General features: G+C 44.7%; 1 protein-coding gene across 1 annotated transcript; it reads right to left on the bottom strand.

The window, feature by feature from the left end:
• Positions 1-249: 249 nt before the first annotated feature.
• Pank3 (pantothenate kinase 3) lies at positions 250-12824 on the bottom strand. The gene is made up of 6 exons (XM_013028652.1): positions 12397-12824; positions 9652-9905; positions 6472-6648; positions 4355-4478; positions 3091-3216; positions 250-1228 (listed from the first exon to the last, which is right to left on the bottom strand). Exons 1-6 carry the CDS (start codon positions 12787-12789, stop codon positions 1178-1180), a joined length of 1125 nt encoding a protein of 374 aa, XP_012884106.1. The 5' UTR covers positions 12790-12824; the 3' UTR covers positions 250-1177.
• Between the last annotated feature and the right edge of the window lie 4722 nt (positions 12825-17546).

Raw genomic sequence — 17546 nt, 5'->3', positions numbered from 1 at the left:
GTGGGTCATGCGGCAGAGCCCACCTGGCAAGCAGAGGCCCCTCTAGAAAAATGCAACCCCCCAATACTGGTTTTAAGTACACACAGGCTCTCCCAAGCACACCAGAGGCGCTGGCAATTACACAGGTGAGCTCCCTGGCAGCCAGCCTGCATCCTGGACCCGTGGTCTACCAACGTGTTGCTGGAGACAAACACTCCAAAGGTCATCACCTTACAGTAAGTGAGCCGATGACAGAATAAACCCGACCCATTTTGGAACTATAATGCTTTTTATTACCAGAATGTATCAAACACTGATCTTTTTATAACTCTGCAATTCTGCCTCAGATCCCCAGTTTCACAATATCCAAGTAGAAGTTGATTCTGTTGCAGTTTTTCAGAGCAGAATAAAATCTTTAGCTTTCATGGTTCCGATCTAATGAGAAGAAACATTGGCCTGAGATACACATGGCCACAAAAGAGCACAAAAAGTATGAATTTGCCCCAAGCACACTGTCTGCGCAGTCCAAGGACCCCATTAGACTCCAAAGGAAGGAAGCTTCCAATCTGAAAATATTAAACATGTTAACTTGTGTTGATTTAACTCAAAAATCAAAATATAATGTAATTTCCCAGGATTCTCCTGAGACTCAGGAGTTTTTCAAGTAAATCATCGTGGCATTTGAGAAGAATCACATCTCTGGGGACAGGTCACCCCAACATGCTTTGTGACAGAGGGTATGTTACAAAAACTACCATAACCAGTATTCAGCGCTGCCTTCACATTCCCAAAGTCTCCAACTAATCACCTAGATTGCCGATACAGTGCAATCAGGGCGATACAGTGCGATACAGCGTAACCAGAACACACATAAAACAGATGTGGAACAAATACAACCAATTACTTCTCCTACGCGAACCTGCTCTGAGACTTGAAGGTCTATGTTGGAGCATATGGTACTACACTGTGAGCTACGTAAAATAAATAGATCTGTGTTGCACTGCGGCAGGACACGGGCTATCTACATACGGAGGACACCGTCAATGAGGGATCCCCAGCAGCAACGCTCCCGGCTGACCACGCTGACACTAGACATCAACAGGAGCAGTGTGACTCTTTCATCCTTTGGTTCCCAGTCGCGGCGGTGCCCGGATGCCTGCCTGCAGCTTCAGCTACTTGGGCGGCAAGATCTGACATGTTAGCTGAAGTTTGGCAGTCCAAGAAGTGCACCAACCGCTCCGAAGTAGCCCTGTGTGATTTTGAACAACTGTTAGAGCAGGGCAGCTTTTAGGGCAATGTCAGCACTTTCCATTAAGCACAGATTTATGGGTCACCGATTTGTCGGCTGTAGGGCTTGAACCCGGGTCCTGGGTGCTGTCCCTGAGCTTTTTTGCTCAAGGTTAGTGCTCAAGGTTGAACCACAGTGCCACTTCCAATTTTCTGGTGGTTAACTGGAGATAAGAGTCTTGCAATTTCCTGCCAGGCTGGCTGGCTTTGAACCATGATCCTCAGACCTCAGCCTTCTGAGTAGCTAGGATTACGGGTGTGAGCCACAGTGCCTGCCTTTTTTTTTTTTTTTAAATACCAAGCAATACTGAGCCAAGCATCATGATAGAGTGCCAGCCTTGAGCAAAAAGAGCTCAGGGACTAGTGCCCAGGCCCTGAGTTCAAGTTCCACGAGTGACAAAAAAAAAAAAAAAGATAAAAAGTTTAAGCTCTTTCTGAACAGATATACATCCTTTTAATATAAAAAGCTTCCAAGCCAGGTGCCGGTGGTTCACGCCTGTAATCCTAGCTACTCAGGAGGCTGAGATCTGAGGATCGTGGTTCAAAGCCAGCCCGGGCAGGAAAGACCGTGAGACTCCTATCTCCAATAAACCACCAGAAAACCAGAAGTGGCGCTGTAGCTCAAGTGGTAGAGCGCTCGCCTTGAGCTGAAGAGCTGAGGGACAGCACCCAGGCCGAGTTCAAGCCCCACGACCGACCAAAAAAAAAAAGCTTCCAAGACTACAAAGCAGCTGAGCTGAGGGTCTTGGGACCATTCAATAATAACAAATCAAATAACCTCTGTGTTCTGCATGCTGGCTGGCTGCCCAGGCCTCGACCTGCCGTTCAGGGAGGGCAGGAGGAGGAACGCGGGCTTACAAGAGCAGAGCCAGATTCTGGATTCGTTTTAGGAACTTACAATAAATAACCAACTGACTTTGATTTAAAGTTAACTTTACTTAGCCCAGAGCATAACAAGGACTATTAATTGAATTAGAAACTGGATGTGAAGAAATTCACAAATTCCAAATGCTAGTGGCAGTAGGAGTCAGGTGAGGACCTCTGGTGGTAGAGTTTAGTCAGAATTTCCTTGCTAAATGACCTATTTGTGTAATGAGCCACATTTATCATTTTAAATAATTTAACAAAGCAGAGAATCGACTGAGTCTTCTGCAGCCCTAGGTAGATACCTCATGCCGCTCACTTGCTCACAAGAACTAGGAAATCCTCATTCATGGTTCTCATGGCTGTTTTTGGCAGGACTGGGGTTTGAACCTAGAGCCACGCCCCTAAGCCCTTTTTTACTTTTTTCAGGCAAGCTCCTGAGTTTTTGCCAAGGCTGGCCTAGAGGTCAGTCCTACTACTTATACCATCATGTCCAGCTTAAAAAAAAAAAGGGAGGAATTTCCTTCAGCTCTCAGAGTGCAGTCCACGTCAGGGCTTCATCCCATCCTTCTGAGCTCTCGGCCAGCCAGAACATCACGGTGTGCTCTTCCCTTTGTAGCAGACAGGAAGCACAAAGCCGGACACAGGGAGACCTGGTGTCCAGCTGTCTTTTGCTGGGTATGACCCTGAACTGTAATTCTAATCTCTGCTTCTCCAGTAGGATTACAGGCGTGAGCTACTGCACCCAGCCTGAGATTCTACCTGGAAGCCTGTAATCTCACCACCTAGAACATTCATTCAGGCAGGAGGACAGATGTAAGAGCAACCGGATCTACAACATGTCTCAAGAAAAACACCTAAAACGTCCTTTTACCTTACAAACACAAGGCATGAAGCAGCATGGAACATCGATATTTAAAAACAGGTTGTTAAACAATTAATGAAACATAGTTGTCATACCTCATGCTCTAAAAACAATGCTTTCAATTGACCTTTTGACCAGTAATCCAATGCATAGGCCAAGAGCTTCATGGAGAGGGTGTTGACGCGTAAGAAGTTTCCGACAAAGACAACTCTGTTTATTTTCTGAGAGAACAAAGAGAGTGACTTGTGGAGGAGCCGCTGTGCAGCTGTTCAGAACGGCTGCCAGTCCACGCCCGCGCGGTCCCGGGCGCAAAGCTCTGCACATCCACACACCCGTGCGGGGCAGAGCCTGGATGCCAGGCGGCTGGCCCCCCAACGGCAGGCAGCGCTCGCTGGGACCTGGCCGGGGAGGCCGTGCTGAGCGTGGCTGGAGGGCAGGAAACCAAGGCCGTCTCAGAGCCCCAGTCTACTGTTCTCAGGTGGAGAACAGCGGTGCCCACTAACCTGCCTGTCCCCAGCCTGACCCACCGAGCCATTCTCCCTGTCTCGATCCCACACTCGCAAAGCACTCCCCAACCTCATTCTCCTCCAGAGTGGGGGCTCTGTGTACTTGTTCCTGTGCCACAGCCTCGCTCCTGCCTGCACGGCCATGTCGGCAACATCTTGTCTTTGCCCACGGACCGCGTTTTCTCTCTTCCCCTTGGTTTCTAGTTGTTTGAACTCTTCCAAGATTCTCTATGAAGCACTGAGTCGTCACCGGACCAGACGTCTCAGCACCTCCAACACTTCTGCGTGTAACTATGCACACCAGGCCTTCTACTCACACGATCTTCCTCTCCCACTAAGCCACTAATGTACATTGAATGACTTATCATGCATATCCGCAGAATAATGCAAATTCTAAAGTGGAGGGGGACAGGCGGGATGGGGTTTTCAATCCATGAGTGAATGAACAAATCTTTCATCAAGAAGCAAAGCTCCTAGTTCATCCTACACACACATGCTTTTCAGAGCCAGCAGCACACACCCCTCACACAGCCCGTGAAGACGCAGTCTCGCTGTCCTCATAGCCCTGTACAATGCTGCTTGATCCACATGCAACAAGGCAGCACTGTAGAGAAGCCGAGGGCAGAGAGAACCTTGAGCATGTCTTCCTCCACTTCCTCCAAATGGCCAAGGGTCAGAAAGAATCAGGAGGCGGTGGCTCAATGGCTACTTTAATCTGAATCGGCTGTCCTTTGTGTACAGCCAGTGGAACCAGAGCACACACACGAATGGAACACTTCTGTGCTACAGGCCTCCAGAAGAAAGCACGATCAGATGCAGTCTGCAACAAATGAAGGATGTGACTTGTCTTTACCTCGTTAACCGCACACATCCGCGCCACAGAGCCAATGTTATTGGTGATGGTGACCAGTGTTGCTCTTGCCAGGTCCTCCTTACTGACGGCCTCGCGCTTCTCCTTGTAGATCATATTCCCAAAACTGCAGAGGAACAGGACGAAGCAACAGATGGTCAAAGCCACAGCAACTGCCACACTTCACCCATTACACCCACAATCTGGGCAGTGTGATCAGCCAGGGTGAAGCACAAAAACAGATCTATGCCGGGAATAAGCAAACGCTTATTAAGGAATATCTTTTACAGAACTCAGGTTATATTCAACCTCACAGAAAAGCACACACTGAGATGCTATAAAGAAGCAAAGATGATGAAGACATGTATGTTTAAACCTGATACTAAATGAGGAAATTAGAAGGCGATTACTTAAGAAGTGGAGAAAAAAAATAGCAAAATCCATTTTGACTTACTCGTAAAAAGCCAAAATGTTTTCCAAGACTACCTAATCTTCAATGTCAAACTTGTCACTCAATACCACATTCATTACATGTACACAAGCATTCCACTAGAGACTCAAATGACATGAATTTCCTATTTTCTACTAGCCACATTGGAAGAGAGCAATGCAAGTGCTAACCAGAACGGGAAAAAAAGCAAAAGCAAGTACAAGCTACCTTAGAAACAGAGGGAAAAAAAGAGTTGATAAGGCGTGATGGGAACTTTTCCAGAGTAAAATGAACAGAAAAGCTACATTAAAAAAAAAGAAATCTTGGGCAGTAACAAAATGTGTTGGCATGGGAACATGTGTGTGACATGACAAGTGACAGCACAGGGTCCAAACACAGGGCCAGCTGAGCGGCACCCAGGAGGGAGCCCCATGTCCACCTACACCAGTCCTCACAGAACAGGACAACAAAGCAAAAGAACATTTAAGAACACTTAAAAAGCAGTGCATGAACATATATGACAAAGACTTTCAAAATGTGGGAAAGGAACAAAAGAAGCCTTAAACAAATATATAAACTAACTTTTACAAAAGGGAGATAAAACACCATAAAGATGTCACTGTCACTAACATATAAGCATAATAAAATTACTAAAAATAAGCCTTTTCATTTACAGTAGGAAACATGATTGTAAATTTCACATAGAAAAATCAGAATAGCAACAGGAGACTGGCTGTTGTAACATCAAGTATACTTTACACTTCTACTAATAAGAGTCAGGTGTCTGTGTACCAGTAAAGTAGCAAAAAGCAGCCAGGGTACGGCAAGAACAAACAGAAGTCATCCGACATCACTGGAGTGATAAAGAGCTATATAAATTGTAGGGTGCATCAAAGGGAAAAAAATCAAAAAACCTCCAACTAGATATGCACCTCACATAAAATTGCAAGATAAATTAAAGATTTCTATTAAATCAAAGATAGAAATTGTAAGACACTGAAGCACCAGAAGAATATAAGGCTCTACTCCTTTATATATTGGGAATGTGAAGACTTACTTACTATGCATCATTATCCTGAAGCCATAAAGGAAAAGACTGATCAATCAACTGTGCGACAATCCAACAGAGAAACAGAACATAACAATCATGCACACAGAGTAACATGTTTATTCCTGACCTCACTGTTAGTAGAAATGTACGTTAAGGCTCACTATCTACGCCACTAACCCATCAGATTACAGGAAGGCCCTCCTTCAGCTCCTCATCTCCTGTAGCCTAACACCCCAACAGCAGTTACCCCCCTGGCTTTGGGACACAGGAACAGAGTGAGAACATGACTTCAACATGGAATTATGCTTATGCTACATGGCCACTTTAGAGCACATACAGGATGCTGTATATAGTAGCGTAAAGTATAAAAGTATGTCAATGACAATTCTTTGTTTAGAAAAGATAATAAGGATATCCATATTTGCATAGAGAAAAGCTGGAAGGAGATTTCAGAATAAGTAAAAGTAGTTTCTTAGAGGCATACTTGTGATAAACTTCTGAATGTAGAGTTAATTTTTACACTATTTCAATGTCCCAAACTCAAAACCATACCAAACAAAAATCTCCTGTACAATCCCTGATACACTGCTTTCCAAGAACAATAAACAACTAGAGCAGTAACACAAAGGTTAAACTTACCTAGATGCTACAGCCCAACCTGGTAGACCAAATCTTTCATAATCTCCTCCGTAAATGTCCCGGACCAGCTTGTCAGCCTGGGTGCTGTCACCTTTGGATGCCATTTCCAGAGCCTCTTCAAAACTTTCACAGCCAGTCAATAAACTGCACAGGCCCAGAAAGGTGCCACCTCCGAGGCTAGAGAGAGGTAAGAAAACTTGCTAGATTGTACTTATACACAGCAATCTGTCTCCATGGTGAAAGGTGCAGCTTTCACTTACCAAAAAAACAATACTAAAATGTCAACATCATGAAAGGGCAAGAAAAATTGCTGAGCGAAACCAAGAATGAACTGGGCACTGGGGCACTTGGGATTAACAGCTCACATTCTGGTGTGTGTGTGTGAGAGGAAGGGTGTGGTAGCTCATGCCTGTAACCCCAACCCCTCTGGAGGCTCAGGTAGTAAGTAGTCACGGGCCAGCCTGTGTGACTGACTGAGCTCTGTTACTTCAGGAGTGGGGCGGGAGTGCTGAAAATTCTACCATGAAGGCTATGAAGGCAATCTGTTATCTTAAACGGCTTACAAGAAATGACTCTGTGAAGGGCCTGTCTCCTTACCAGACTCCTGTGATGAAATCAATGGATGCGACAAGCTACTATTTAACATGCCCCAGCCCGGAGGGTCAGGAGAAGCACACAATGGGGCATCATGTCAACAACAGAAACTGACCTGCGACTAAAATTTTGAAAAAAAATACTTGCAACATGAAATTACGTCTCTCCAATCTCTAACCTATTAATCTTTGATCCCTGGTCATCCCTAAACCCTGCTAAGTTAATAGTTAAAGCTAGTAAAACCATACTCTGTAGAAGAATTTTCTGGTATAAAGTTACAGTGGAGGTGGGCTTCTAACCCCTACAATAAGAAATTACTACATTTAAGTGTCACAGCAGACGTACTAATTGAAAAATCAATCTAATCTGAAGTATTTCAAAATCTTTCTTCCTTACTACACAGGAGCTTCCATTTCTTAAAAACGGATGAAATTGGGCTGGGAAAGTGCTCAGTGGTAGAGTGCTTGCCTCACATACATGAGGCCCTGGGTTCCATTCCTCAGCACCACATACACAGAAAAAGCCAGAAGTGGGCGCTGTGGCTCAAGTGGTAGAGTGCTAAGCTTGAGCTGAAGAGCTGATGGACAGCACCCACGGCCAGAGTCAAGCTCCAAGACCAACAAAAACAAAAACTGATGAAACGACCCTCACCAGAGACTCAGGAAGCTGTGCAGAGGCTTAGTTATGTAAGTCAGGCAATGAACACACTGCTTCTTGAACAGTGTCACCTCTTCCCTCCCTTTCTCCCGGTTTTCTCCCTGCCCCAATTTCAACACAGTATCTTAGTGAGTATCACTGCTGCATTTGTTCACCCTCTGTTCCACCATTTCCATGCTCCCTTCTTACCTCACCAAGAAAACCAAGTTTATATACAGGACAAAAAGGACTGAAAATAAAAATAGTAACAAAGGGGAAAAAAAGTAAAATAACAAAAAACCTCTTTTCTGTTTCTTGGAATTCATCTCAATCAACGTCATTTTACATGATGGTATGCATCTAGTTGTGGAGACTGTGTGCTCCTCTCCTAAGCATACCCTCAGGATGGTCTTTTCCTGTGCATGTTCTAAGTAGGTATGGCTTATTTGCAAACATTAACTTTACCCTATTAAGGGAATCCACACTAAATTCATACTATAAGAATTAACTACAGCCAGGAGTCAGTGGCTCAGGCCTGTCATCCTACCTACTCAGGAGGCTGAGATCCGAGGATCTCAGTTCAAAGCCAGCCTGGTCAGTAAAGTCTGTGACTTTTATCTCCAATGAACCATTAGAAAATCAGAAGTGGTGCTGTGGCTCAAGAGTGCTCGCCTTGAGCTGAAGAGCTGAGGGATAGCACCCAGGCCCAGAGTTCAAGCCCTGCAACCAACAACAACAACAACAAAAGAATTAATTACACTATGGGGCTGGGAAGGTGGCTCAGTGGTAGAGCGCTTGCCTTGCATGCATGAGGCCCTGGGTTCGACTCCTCAGCACCACATAAGCAAAAAGAAAAAAGCCGGAAGTGGCGCTGTGGCTCAAGTGGTAGAACACTAGCCTCGAGCTGAAGAACTGAGGGACAGCGCCCAGGCCCAAAGTTCAGGCCCCACGACCGGACCCAAAAAAAATTAAAAAAAAAAATTAACTACACTATCCCATACTATAATTCAAATGGGAAAATGCTGAGCACACAGCAAGGTTTTATTAACAAGTGAAAAGTAGTCAAAGAAAAAAGTGCTTTGGAAAACAAAAGGAACAAAATATAAACAGGTATACTTTTGAAATCAACAGAGCACTGCTGCTTCTGTGAGTGCTCTTCTACTAAAATGTTACTCTAATCATTGTAGGTAAAAATGCACTTAGTAATATGGAAATTCTAATACTGAGCAATAATGAACAGTTAGGGATTTGGGTTTTTGAGTCTTCATAGTATATTTAAAAAAAGTACAGGGTTGGAGGTTTGGCTCAGCAGCTAAGAGCACATGCTTAGTAACCACAAGGTCCTAAGTTCAAATCTCAGTTCTGACAAAAACAAAACAAAAAGCCATATAGACTTGAGCTAAAGAGCTCAGGGACAACGCCTAGGCACAGAGTTCAAGCCCCAGGACCAACCAAAAAAAAAAAAAAAGGCAGGCGCCAATGGCTCACACCTGTCGTCCTAGCTACTCAAAAGGCTGAGATCTGAGGATCATGGTTCAAAGCCAGCCCAGGGAAGGAAAAGTCTGTGAGACAATAAATCACTCAGAAAACAGGAAGTGGTGCTGTGGCTCAAGTGGTAGAGCGCTAGCCTTGAGCTGAAGAGCTGAGGGACAACGCCCAAGCCCAGAGTTCAAGCCCTTTGACTGACAAAATGAAAGTACTATCTGTAACACAGAATTTATCTTTAGATTTTGTTGCTGCACTAATAGCTGTCATTTTCCTGGTAAAGTTAGCATCAATATATGTGTTTTTCAGCTGGGGGAGTAGCTCAGTGTACAGCACTTTTACATGAGGCCTGACTGAGGGCCTTGATTTGATCCCCAGCACTGGATACAGGCAGGCACGAATGCATACACACACACACAACCACAGCTACTGTGAAAGCTGCAACAAAACCCAAGGATGACTGACCTGGTCCCAGTCACACGCTTGTAGCTGTCTTTGGAATGCACGGCCAGAATACTGACTCCGGAGCCAATGTTCACCACCAGGAGTGGATAAGGGTCATCCAGGTTAAAAGGCATCTTTTGGCATCGCTCAGGTTCCGAGGCATTGGCAAAATAATAGCACTCTGCTTGCCCATTGAAGCTGACAGAATCTATGTACAGCAAGCCCTTTACAAGGCAGTCAAGTTCATCCAGTTTGTGTAGGTGGAGGTTTCCAATCTGTATGACAATCCAAAAATAAAACTGGGTTAAAAAGAGGATCCATTCAAAACTTTCAGGCACCTGACAAAACTTCAGTATCACCTGTGACACAGCACTTTCCCGTTTTGTACCTAATTTCTCAGGGCTCTGCCTCTCTGCTGGGAACTGTTGTTTCCAAAGACAGCGACAGGCAGGGGCCACACTGACATCCTGTGGGCAAGAAGCTGGATGCCACCCAACTGCCAAAGTGCCACAGAATTTCTGGACTGCCCATGCCGGCCCTGTGAGACACTGCCGTGGGGGCAGTAGGAAAGTCTGATGATCTAGATTTTCATAAGCATGCATTTACCTACCAATATATACACAAATGTCAGGCATTCTTTAGCAGATATAGTGAACACAGAATTTACTTACTTGTGCCCTCTGTTGTTGGGAGAGGTTTGGGGAGTACTACCAGCATTTGAACTCAAAGCCTTACTTACTTACACTATCTAGGCAAATGCCTCTACCCCTTCAGCCATACTACTTGTTGGTTTTCCTTTTGCCTGGGCAGGCAGACTGTGATCTTCCTATACCTCTCCCTAGTTCAGATTACAGATGTGAAACACTGTGGCTTTTTTGTTTAGATGGAGTCTTTTTAGCTGGTCTTGGACCTTGATCCTCCTGATCTCCACTTTCTGAGTAGCTCAGATGACAGGCTTCAGCTGTCTGTGGAGTTCTACCAAGTGCTATTCAGCATGACGCCACTGATTCACTCATCAAATGACCTGGCAGTTATACCTTTAGCATTCAGAATTCCGAAAAAGTAATCTTGGCTACCAATGGTAAATTAATAGCCAGCTGGGTGCTCGCATATATGTGCAAGCATTTAGCTAATTCATTAGTCCTGTGTTCTAATTATACAAAAGCGTCTGTGAGCAGATAGATACATTCCTGCCTTTGCATTGCAATTTGGGTAGCTGAATGAAACTATTACATTCATTTCAGGTTAGAAAGGAGTGTATTATAACATTTTACTTTTACCTAGAATTTACTATGGGCTTTAAATTACCAAACTCTTATTCCTAGCTTTATTCTTCCACTCTTTAGGTCTGGATATCAACAAACCAAAATTATAAAAACTAGAAAATAGCTACATTTGGGCTGGGAAAGTGGCTCAGTGGTAGAGCGCTTGCCTTGCATGCATGAGGCCCTGGGTTCAATTCCTCAGCACCACATAAGCAGAAAAAGCTAGAAGTGGCACTGTGGCTCAAAGTGGTAAAGCACTAGCCTTGAGCAAAAGAGCTGAAGGACAGTGCCCAGGCCCAGAGTTCAGGCCCCATGACCGGCAAAAAAAAAAAAAGAAAAAAGAAAACAGCTACATTAAAAAAAAATTGGAACTCCATATTTGGATGACAGTATCTTTACTAGCCAGGGTGAGAACTGGCTTTAAGCATATTAGCAAACACTAACTATCCCACCAGCAGGCATGGTGGTGCATACCTTCAATCCTAGGTACTAAGGAAGTGGGGACAGAAGGATCCTGAGTCTCAGGATAGTTAAGAAAAGTTGGTGAGAATGAGATTCAAAATCATAAAAGTTAGGCACCTGTGGCACTAGCCTGCATCCTAGCTACTCAGGAAGCTGAGATCTGAGGGCCATGGCTCAAAGCCAGCCCAAGCAGGTAAATACGTGAGACTCTTATCGCCAATTAACCACCAAAAAGCAGAAATGGAGCTGTCACTCAATTGACAAAGCACCTGCTAAGCAAGCCTGTTGAGCCCCAGTACCATAAGTTAAAAATAAATAAATATGTATCTAAAATGTCCTGGCTGCCAGTTTGTGAAATTCATGTTCAAATGACTCAAACTGGAATTAAATCAGTACTTTTCATCATAAGAAAAACAATTTCTTGGGGCTGGGAAGGTGGCTCAATGGTAGAGGGCTTGCCTTGCATGCATGAGGCCCTGGGTTTGATTCTTCAGCACCACGTAAGCAGAAAAGGCCGGAAGTGGCGCTGTGGCTCTTGTGGTAGAGCGCTAGCCTTGAGCTGAAGAGCTGAGGGACAGCACCCAGGCCCAGAATTCAGGCCCATGACCAAAAAAAAAAAAAGAAAAAGAAAGAAAGAAAAAGAAAAACAATTTTTCGAAAAAGTAAAACCAAATTTCAGTTGCCCCCAAATCCCAACTCTCAACTTATGAAGGAGACTGGCAGTTTTGCAACCTCTAACATGTTAACAACAGATCAGCACTCAATCATAGTTTGGCCAGATCACCAAGACAGGAACTTGTGCACTAAACAAATGGTTCTGGAGAGACGCCCTGGGAGCAGAACTGAATGTGCAGAGCTATGTACACCTGACCCCAGACCCTGCAGCGTCAGCACCTCCCAAACCCTCCATTCACCACATACCACGGACACCACCCAGATCTAGTCCTAAGTCCAGGTTTCCTCTGTGGGATCCAGACTCGTATTTCAAAACTAAACACAGCAAGCCTCAATCATTGGTTTTCAAGTCACAAATACCTACTGTGCGAAAATCTTTTTCAAACTTGTAAGCACCACCTCCGGTAGCACATAGCACCGTGTGTAACGTGGAGAAGTTTTTATCTCTTCCCATTTGGATAAAGGTAGGCAGGTCCTGGGTTGGAAATCTGATAAAGTGCAAGTTCCCCCTTCGCCCAAACAGAGTCAAGTCCTTCAGTTCAAGGTGCACATCCCGGACGCCAGTGGACCCGTAGGCCACATTAGAAGTCAGGTATTTCCGAATACTTTTTAAGCTCTCCACCTCCTCTTGCTCTTCCTCAGCAGTGATATCAATGGGTTCAAAATATGAGAGCTTCACCAGAGTCCCCCCGATGTCCATGCCAAACCACGGGAAAGCTGCGAGTGGAAGAAACACATTCATTTTAGAAATGCACATTAGGAACTAATTAGTCATGAACTCCACTCATCCTGAACTAGGCACTCAGTCACCAACAGTTAGTAGGTGAAACATACCTCCCATATGTAACTTACCTTTTCCTTCAGCTTTGTGCATGTTCTAAAAAACATAGGACACTTAGGGATGGCTCAGAGCCTTTCAATTCATGGTCTGATAGATACGCTTTATTTACTATGTACTCATCTCATGTTCCAAGTGAATGAATTTGAGTCAACAACTAGAGTATCACATCTGTTCTATATTTTAATATAGTAAAATTGCCCCGTAATCCATCCAGTAGCCCACGGGAGAAGTGCCTCCTTAAAGTCTTTTTGCTCATTAGGCGCTAGGTCTCTGGGCACAGCTGGTTAATTATGGTGGAGGTATGTCTTGTCAGGGACAGGCACGTTTGGGCTGCACAGTGTTTCAGGCGTGGAACAGGCTGCCCTGTGAACTGAACTGTGTGACTCTGGAGAATCCATTAAGCTCCCCAGGTATCACTTCCAACTCCCTTCAGGGAGTAATTATTGAATATCTCCTCTCCATCAGGGAACCGAAACGTAACATGAGTAAAACTTGTTCCCACGGAGAGCTGACGGCAGACTATAAACACAGGTGCATGAAGAGGAGACAGGACACACCACACCTGCAGCATGGGTCAACAGGTGAGCGCTGCATCTTTGCTCTAGTTTAGTGCGAGCAGTACTAAACACATCCCAAGGTAAAGATGCACAGCTGATGAGGAGAATGGAACTTCCTCTACAGACAATCTGTATACTACTTAATATTCTCAGCAAGAGAGCGTAAACTAGCTTCCTTGGTGGCAGACTGAAGAAGTGGGCCTTGTGATGTGCCTGTGAAGTATGGCTGCAGCACCCTAAATCTACATAGGACAAAGCTTACCTATGCTTGGGGCCTTGCTCCAGAGGCAATAACCTTTAAAGTGTGCTTTGCAACAAAATACATTTTACAGTTTTATGTAAAAATTGTCAGGAAAATAATGTTTTCATGGAACATTCTATAATTCCGCTTATTTTTCTTTTCTTTTTTTTTTGGCCAGTCGTGGACCTGAACTCTGGGCCTAGGCACTGTCCCTCAGCTCTTCAGCTCAAGGGTAGCGCTCTACCGCTTGAGCCACAGCGCCACTTTTTCTGTTTATGTGGTGCTGAGGAATCAAACCCAGGGCCTCAGGCATGCAAGGCAAGTGCTCTACCACTGAGCCACCTTCCCAGCCCTGTTTTTACTTGTCAGTCGTGGGGCTTGAACTCTGCTTCTGGACATTGTCCCTGAGCTCTTCTGCTCAAGGTTAGCACTCTACCACGTGAGCCACAGTGCCACTTCCAGTTTTCTGGTGGTTAATTGGAGAGAAGTCAAGGAGACTTTCCTGCCCCGATGGCTTTGATGTGATCCTCAGATCTCAGCTTCTTGATAGCTAGGATTACAAGGCGTGAACCACTGGCACCTGGCTTATAGTTCTACTTTTATTCCTACTTTATTACTTGAAATGTGTATATGTATAGCATTAGAAAATAAAAAGTGACTCAATGAAAAAGGAGTCTATATATTTCTCTATTCTAGAATTTCCACATTTACTAGGATTAGCTGTGATTTTGAATGTGCAGGAGGAATAATTCTCATCATTTTCTAGAGAGCTCACACTTTTCTTCAGACAGGGCTTCACTTACATGCCAGGACACCGATCCTCCTTAGCACAAGAAAGCAGCAGAAGAAACCAATTTTTCATTTTTTGTGAAGTGGCTAGCTATAGAACCCATCTTGAATAACGTGGTGGCGATTATTTACAAAAATCAATGACTAAACCAGGCACCGGTGGCTCATGCCTGTAATCCTAGCTACTCAGGAGGCTAAGATCTGAAGATCATGGTTCAAAGCCGGCCCGGGCAGGAAAGTCCGTGAAACTCTTATCTCCAATAAACCACCAGAAAACTGGAAGTGGTGCTGTGGCTCAAGTGGTAGACTGCTAGCCTTGAGCTGAAGAGCTGAGGGACAGTGCCCAGGCCCAGAGTTCAAGCCCCACAACTGACAAAAAAAAAAGTGACGGCTACATCCCTGAATAAATTCTTCTAGTTTATTATGCAATATAGAGTTCCTGCTGTAAGAGTTTTATGTGAAAAATCACAGATGGTTTCCCTGACCCTGCCTGTCACTCTGTTCAAATAATATTTAGCAGCAAGAAACAACGCTTCCATTAAGAAGGATGGACACTGACACCAAGAATGTTTCCTTGGGTAAGCACCCTTAGGAGACACTCCTTTAGAACGGTCTCAAGTCTACTAAGGACACATGCGATTAGGGACTTTATGACAAACACAAGATAGAAAACAAATGAATGCTCTGACACTTCCTAAGCAAGATGAATTGTTTGACCTACACATTCTTCTAGATTTTGTGGAGTGGGTGGAAATCACATAAGTAACATTTTGGCACAGGAAAATTTCCACAGGGTAAGATTATTTATGCTAAAGACCTTTATTTTTAAAAAATTTGAAACATATTAAAACCCCTTACTCACACCATTATTATTATTATTACCATGGCAGTATTGGGATGAACCCAGGGCCTTGGGTATGCTTCTCAAAAATCCTTACAAATAAAAACTAGCATTTTGAAATACACCAGTATTCACCTTCATACGTTCACTCCTTAGTTTTAGGTAAAGTTTGTTTTCCTTAATAAATCACTTGTTTTGACTAGAAGTTATGAGAAACTATTGCCTCCAAAAGCACCTAATTATCTACTAGAGATGATCATTTCTACATAACTGCTAAATTTACAAAACAGATCAATCAAATTACACAGAAGCAAATTACACATAGACGCTATATACACAACTAGCAGTGCTTAACCCAAACTTGAAGTTCCTTATCCTTACTACCTGGCTCATCAGAGTACTGATTCCAAGCATGCATTACGTCACAGGTAAATCTATCTTCACCTGTCAATCTTGTTACACTGTCATACAGGTAGCTAAACATAAGCTGAAAACCTTAAGAAGTGGTGTCAGTCATGGAAGAGGGTTGAACTAACACGTGATCAGAAGGCTAGTTACACAAACAGAATGATCAAAGCAATTCTCTATGAAAGTTTCTAGCTAGTATTTACATGTGCTTTATGATCTGGTAATATTCTGGCCAAGTATCTAGGAGTAATGTGTGAAGCTAAAGGCAAGTATTAGCCAGAAGGATTTACAGTCACCTCTAAACATATGAAGTACCTTCCATGTGCCATATGACAAATAGCTGTATAGCTATTTGAAAACACAATCCATTCAAATAGTTCATTTTAAAACACAACAAGCTGGAGGTGTGGCCCAGCTGGTAAATCACTAGTCAATGAGTGAAAACTGCAGGTACCAAGTTCAGACCTAAAACAAACCTAAAAGATCCACAACATAATTGTGTTAGATAACTTAAATGGATTAAAAACAGTACGGCAACATTTGTCAGTTGTATTTCCAGAGCAGACTATCTTCTTTCCCAACACAAAACAAGACAAATCTGAATTCCTTACAATAAAGAACTAGCAGACCTTTAAACTGGGAAGTTTAGTCTTCTAAATCATATTAACTGACCAGTGTTTCTGTAAGACTCTATTTTAAGATCAATGGTTTCATAATGCACTACAATAAACACTTAAAAAAATGCACTCTCTGATTTTCAACCTGAAGTTTATTCTACAAACTTTTTTTTTTGGCCGGTCCTGGGCCTGGCACTGTCCCTGAGATTCTTTTGCTCGGGGCTAGCACTCTACCACTTGAGCCACCTTCTCAGTTCCTAGTTTACAAACTTGAGCCACTTCTGGTTTTCTGGGAGGTAAGAGTCTCATGGACTTTCCTGGCGGGGGCTGGCGTTGAACCACAATCTTCAGATCTCAGCCTCCTGAGCAGTAGGATGACAGGCGTGAGCCACTGGTGCCCGGCTTAGGCCACGGTCTCAAACCCTTTCTGCCAAATGAGAACCACAGACAGACAGACAACTGTGTGCCTGTGTGTGTGTCCAGGACTCCTCATCACTGCAGTGTGTGTTTAGCCGTGTGTGTGTGTGTGTCCAGGACTCCTCATAGCTGCAGCGTGTTCAGCCGGGTGTGTGTGTGTGTGTGTGTGTGTCCAGGACTCCTCATCGCTGCAGTGTGTTCAGCTGTGTGTGTGTGTGTGTCCAGGACTCCTCATCGCTGTGGTGTGTTCAGCTGGGTGTGTGTGTGTGTGTGTGTGTGAGTTCAGCCGGGTGTGTGTGTGTGTGTGTCCAGGACTCCTCATCGCTGCAGTGTGTTCAGCTGGGTGTGTGTGTGTGTGTGTCCAGGACTCCTCATCCCTGCGGTGTGTTCAGCTGGGTGTGTGTGTGTGTGTGTCCAGGACTCCTCATCGCTGCGGTGTGTTCAGCTGTGTGTGTGTGTGTGTGTCCAGGACTCCTCATCGCTGCGGTGTGTTCAGCTGTGTGTGTGTGTGTGTGTCCAGGACTCCTCATCGCTGCGGTGTGTTCAGCTGGGTGTGTGTGTGTGTGTGTGTGTGTCCAGGACTCCTCATCCCTGCACTGAGTTCAGCCGGGCAGGGGCAGGGCTGTCGCGTGTCACCGGGCCACGCTCCCAGCGCCAGGTCGGGCCATCGCGGGCCATCTGTTGACTGACAGCGACGAGGGCTGGCCGGGAAGCCCGGGCCGGTGTGCGCCGGGGTTCCCCGGGCTCGGCCCCCGGGGCCCGGCCGAGCACTGGACGGGGAGCCTGGGCGGCTCACGTGACGA

This window comes from Dipodomys ordii, unplaced genomic scaffold, assembly GCF_000151885.1.
Source record: "Dipodomys ordii isolate 6190 unplaced genomic scaffold, Dord_2.0 Scaffold112, whole genome shotgun sequence".
NCBI lineage: Eukaryota > Metazoa > Chordata > Mammalia > Rodentia > Heteromyidae > Dipodomys > Dipodomys ordii.
Note: the sequence above shows the minus strand (reverse complement) of the source record. Positions and strands in the feature narration are given on the sequence as shown.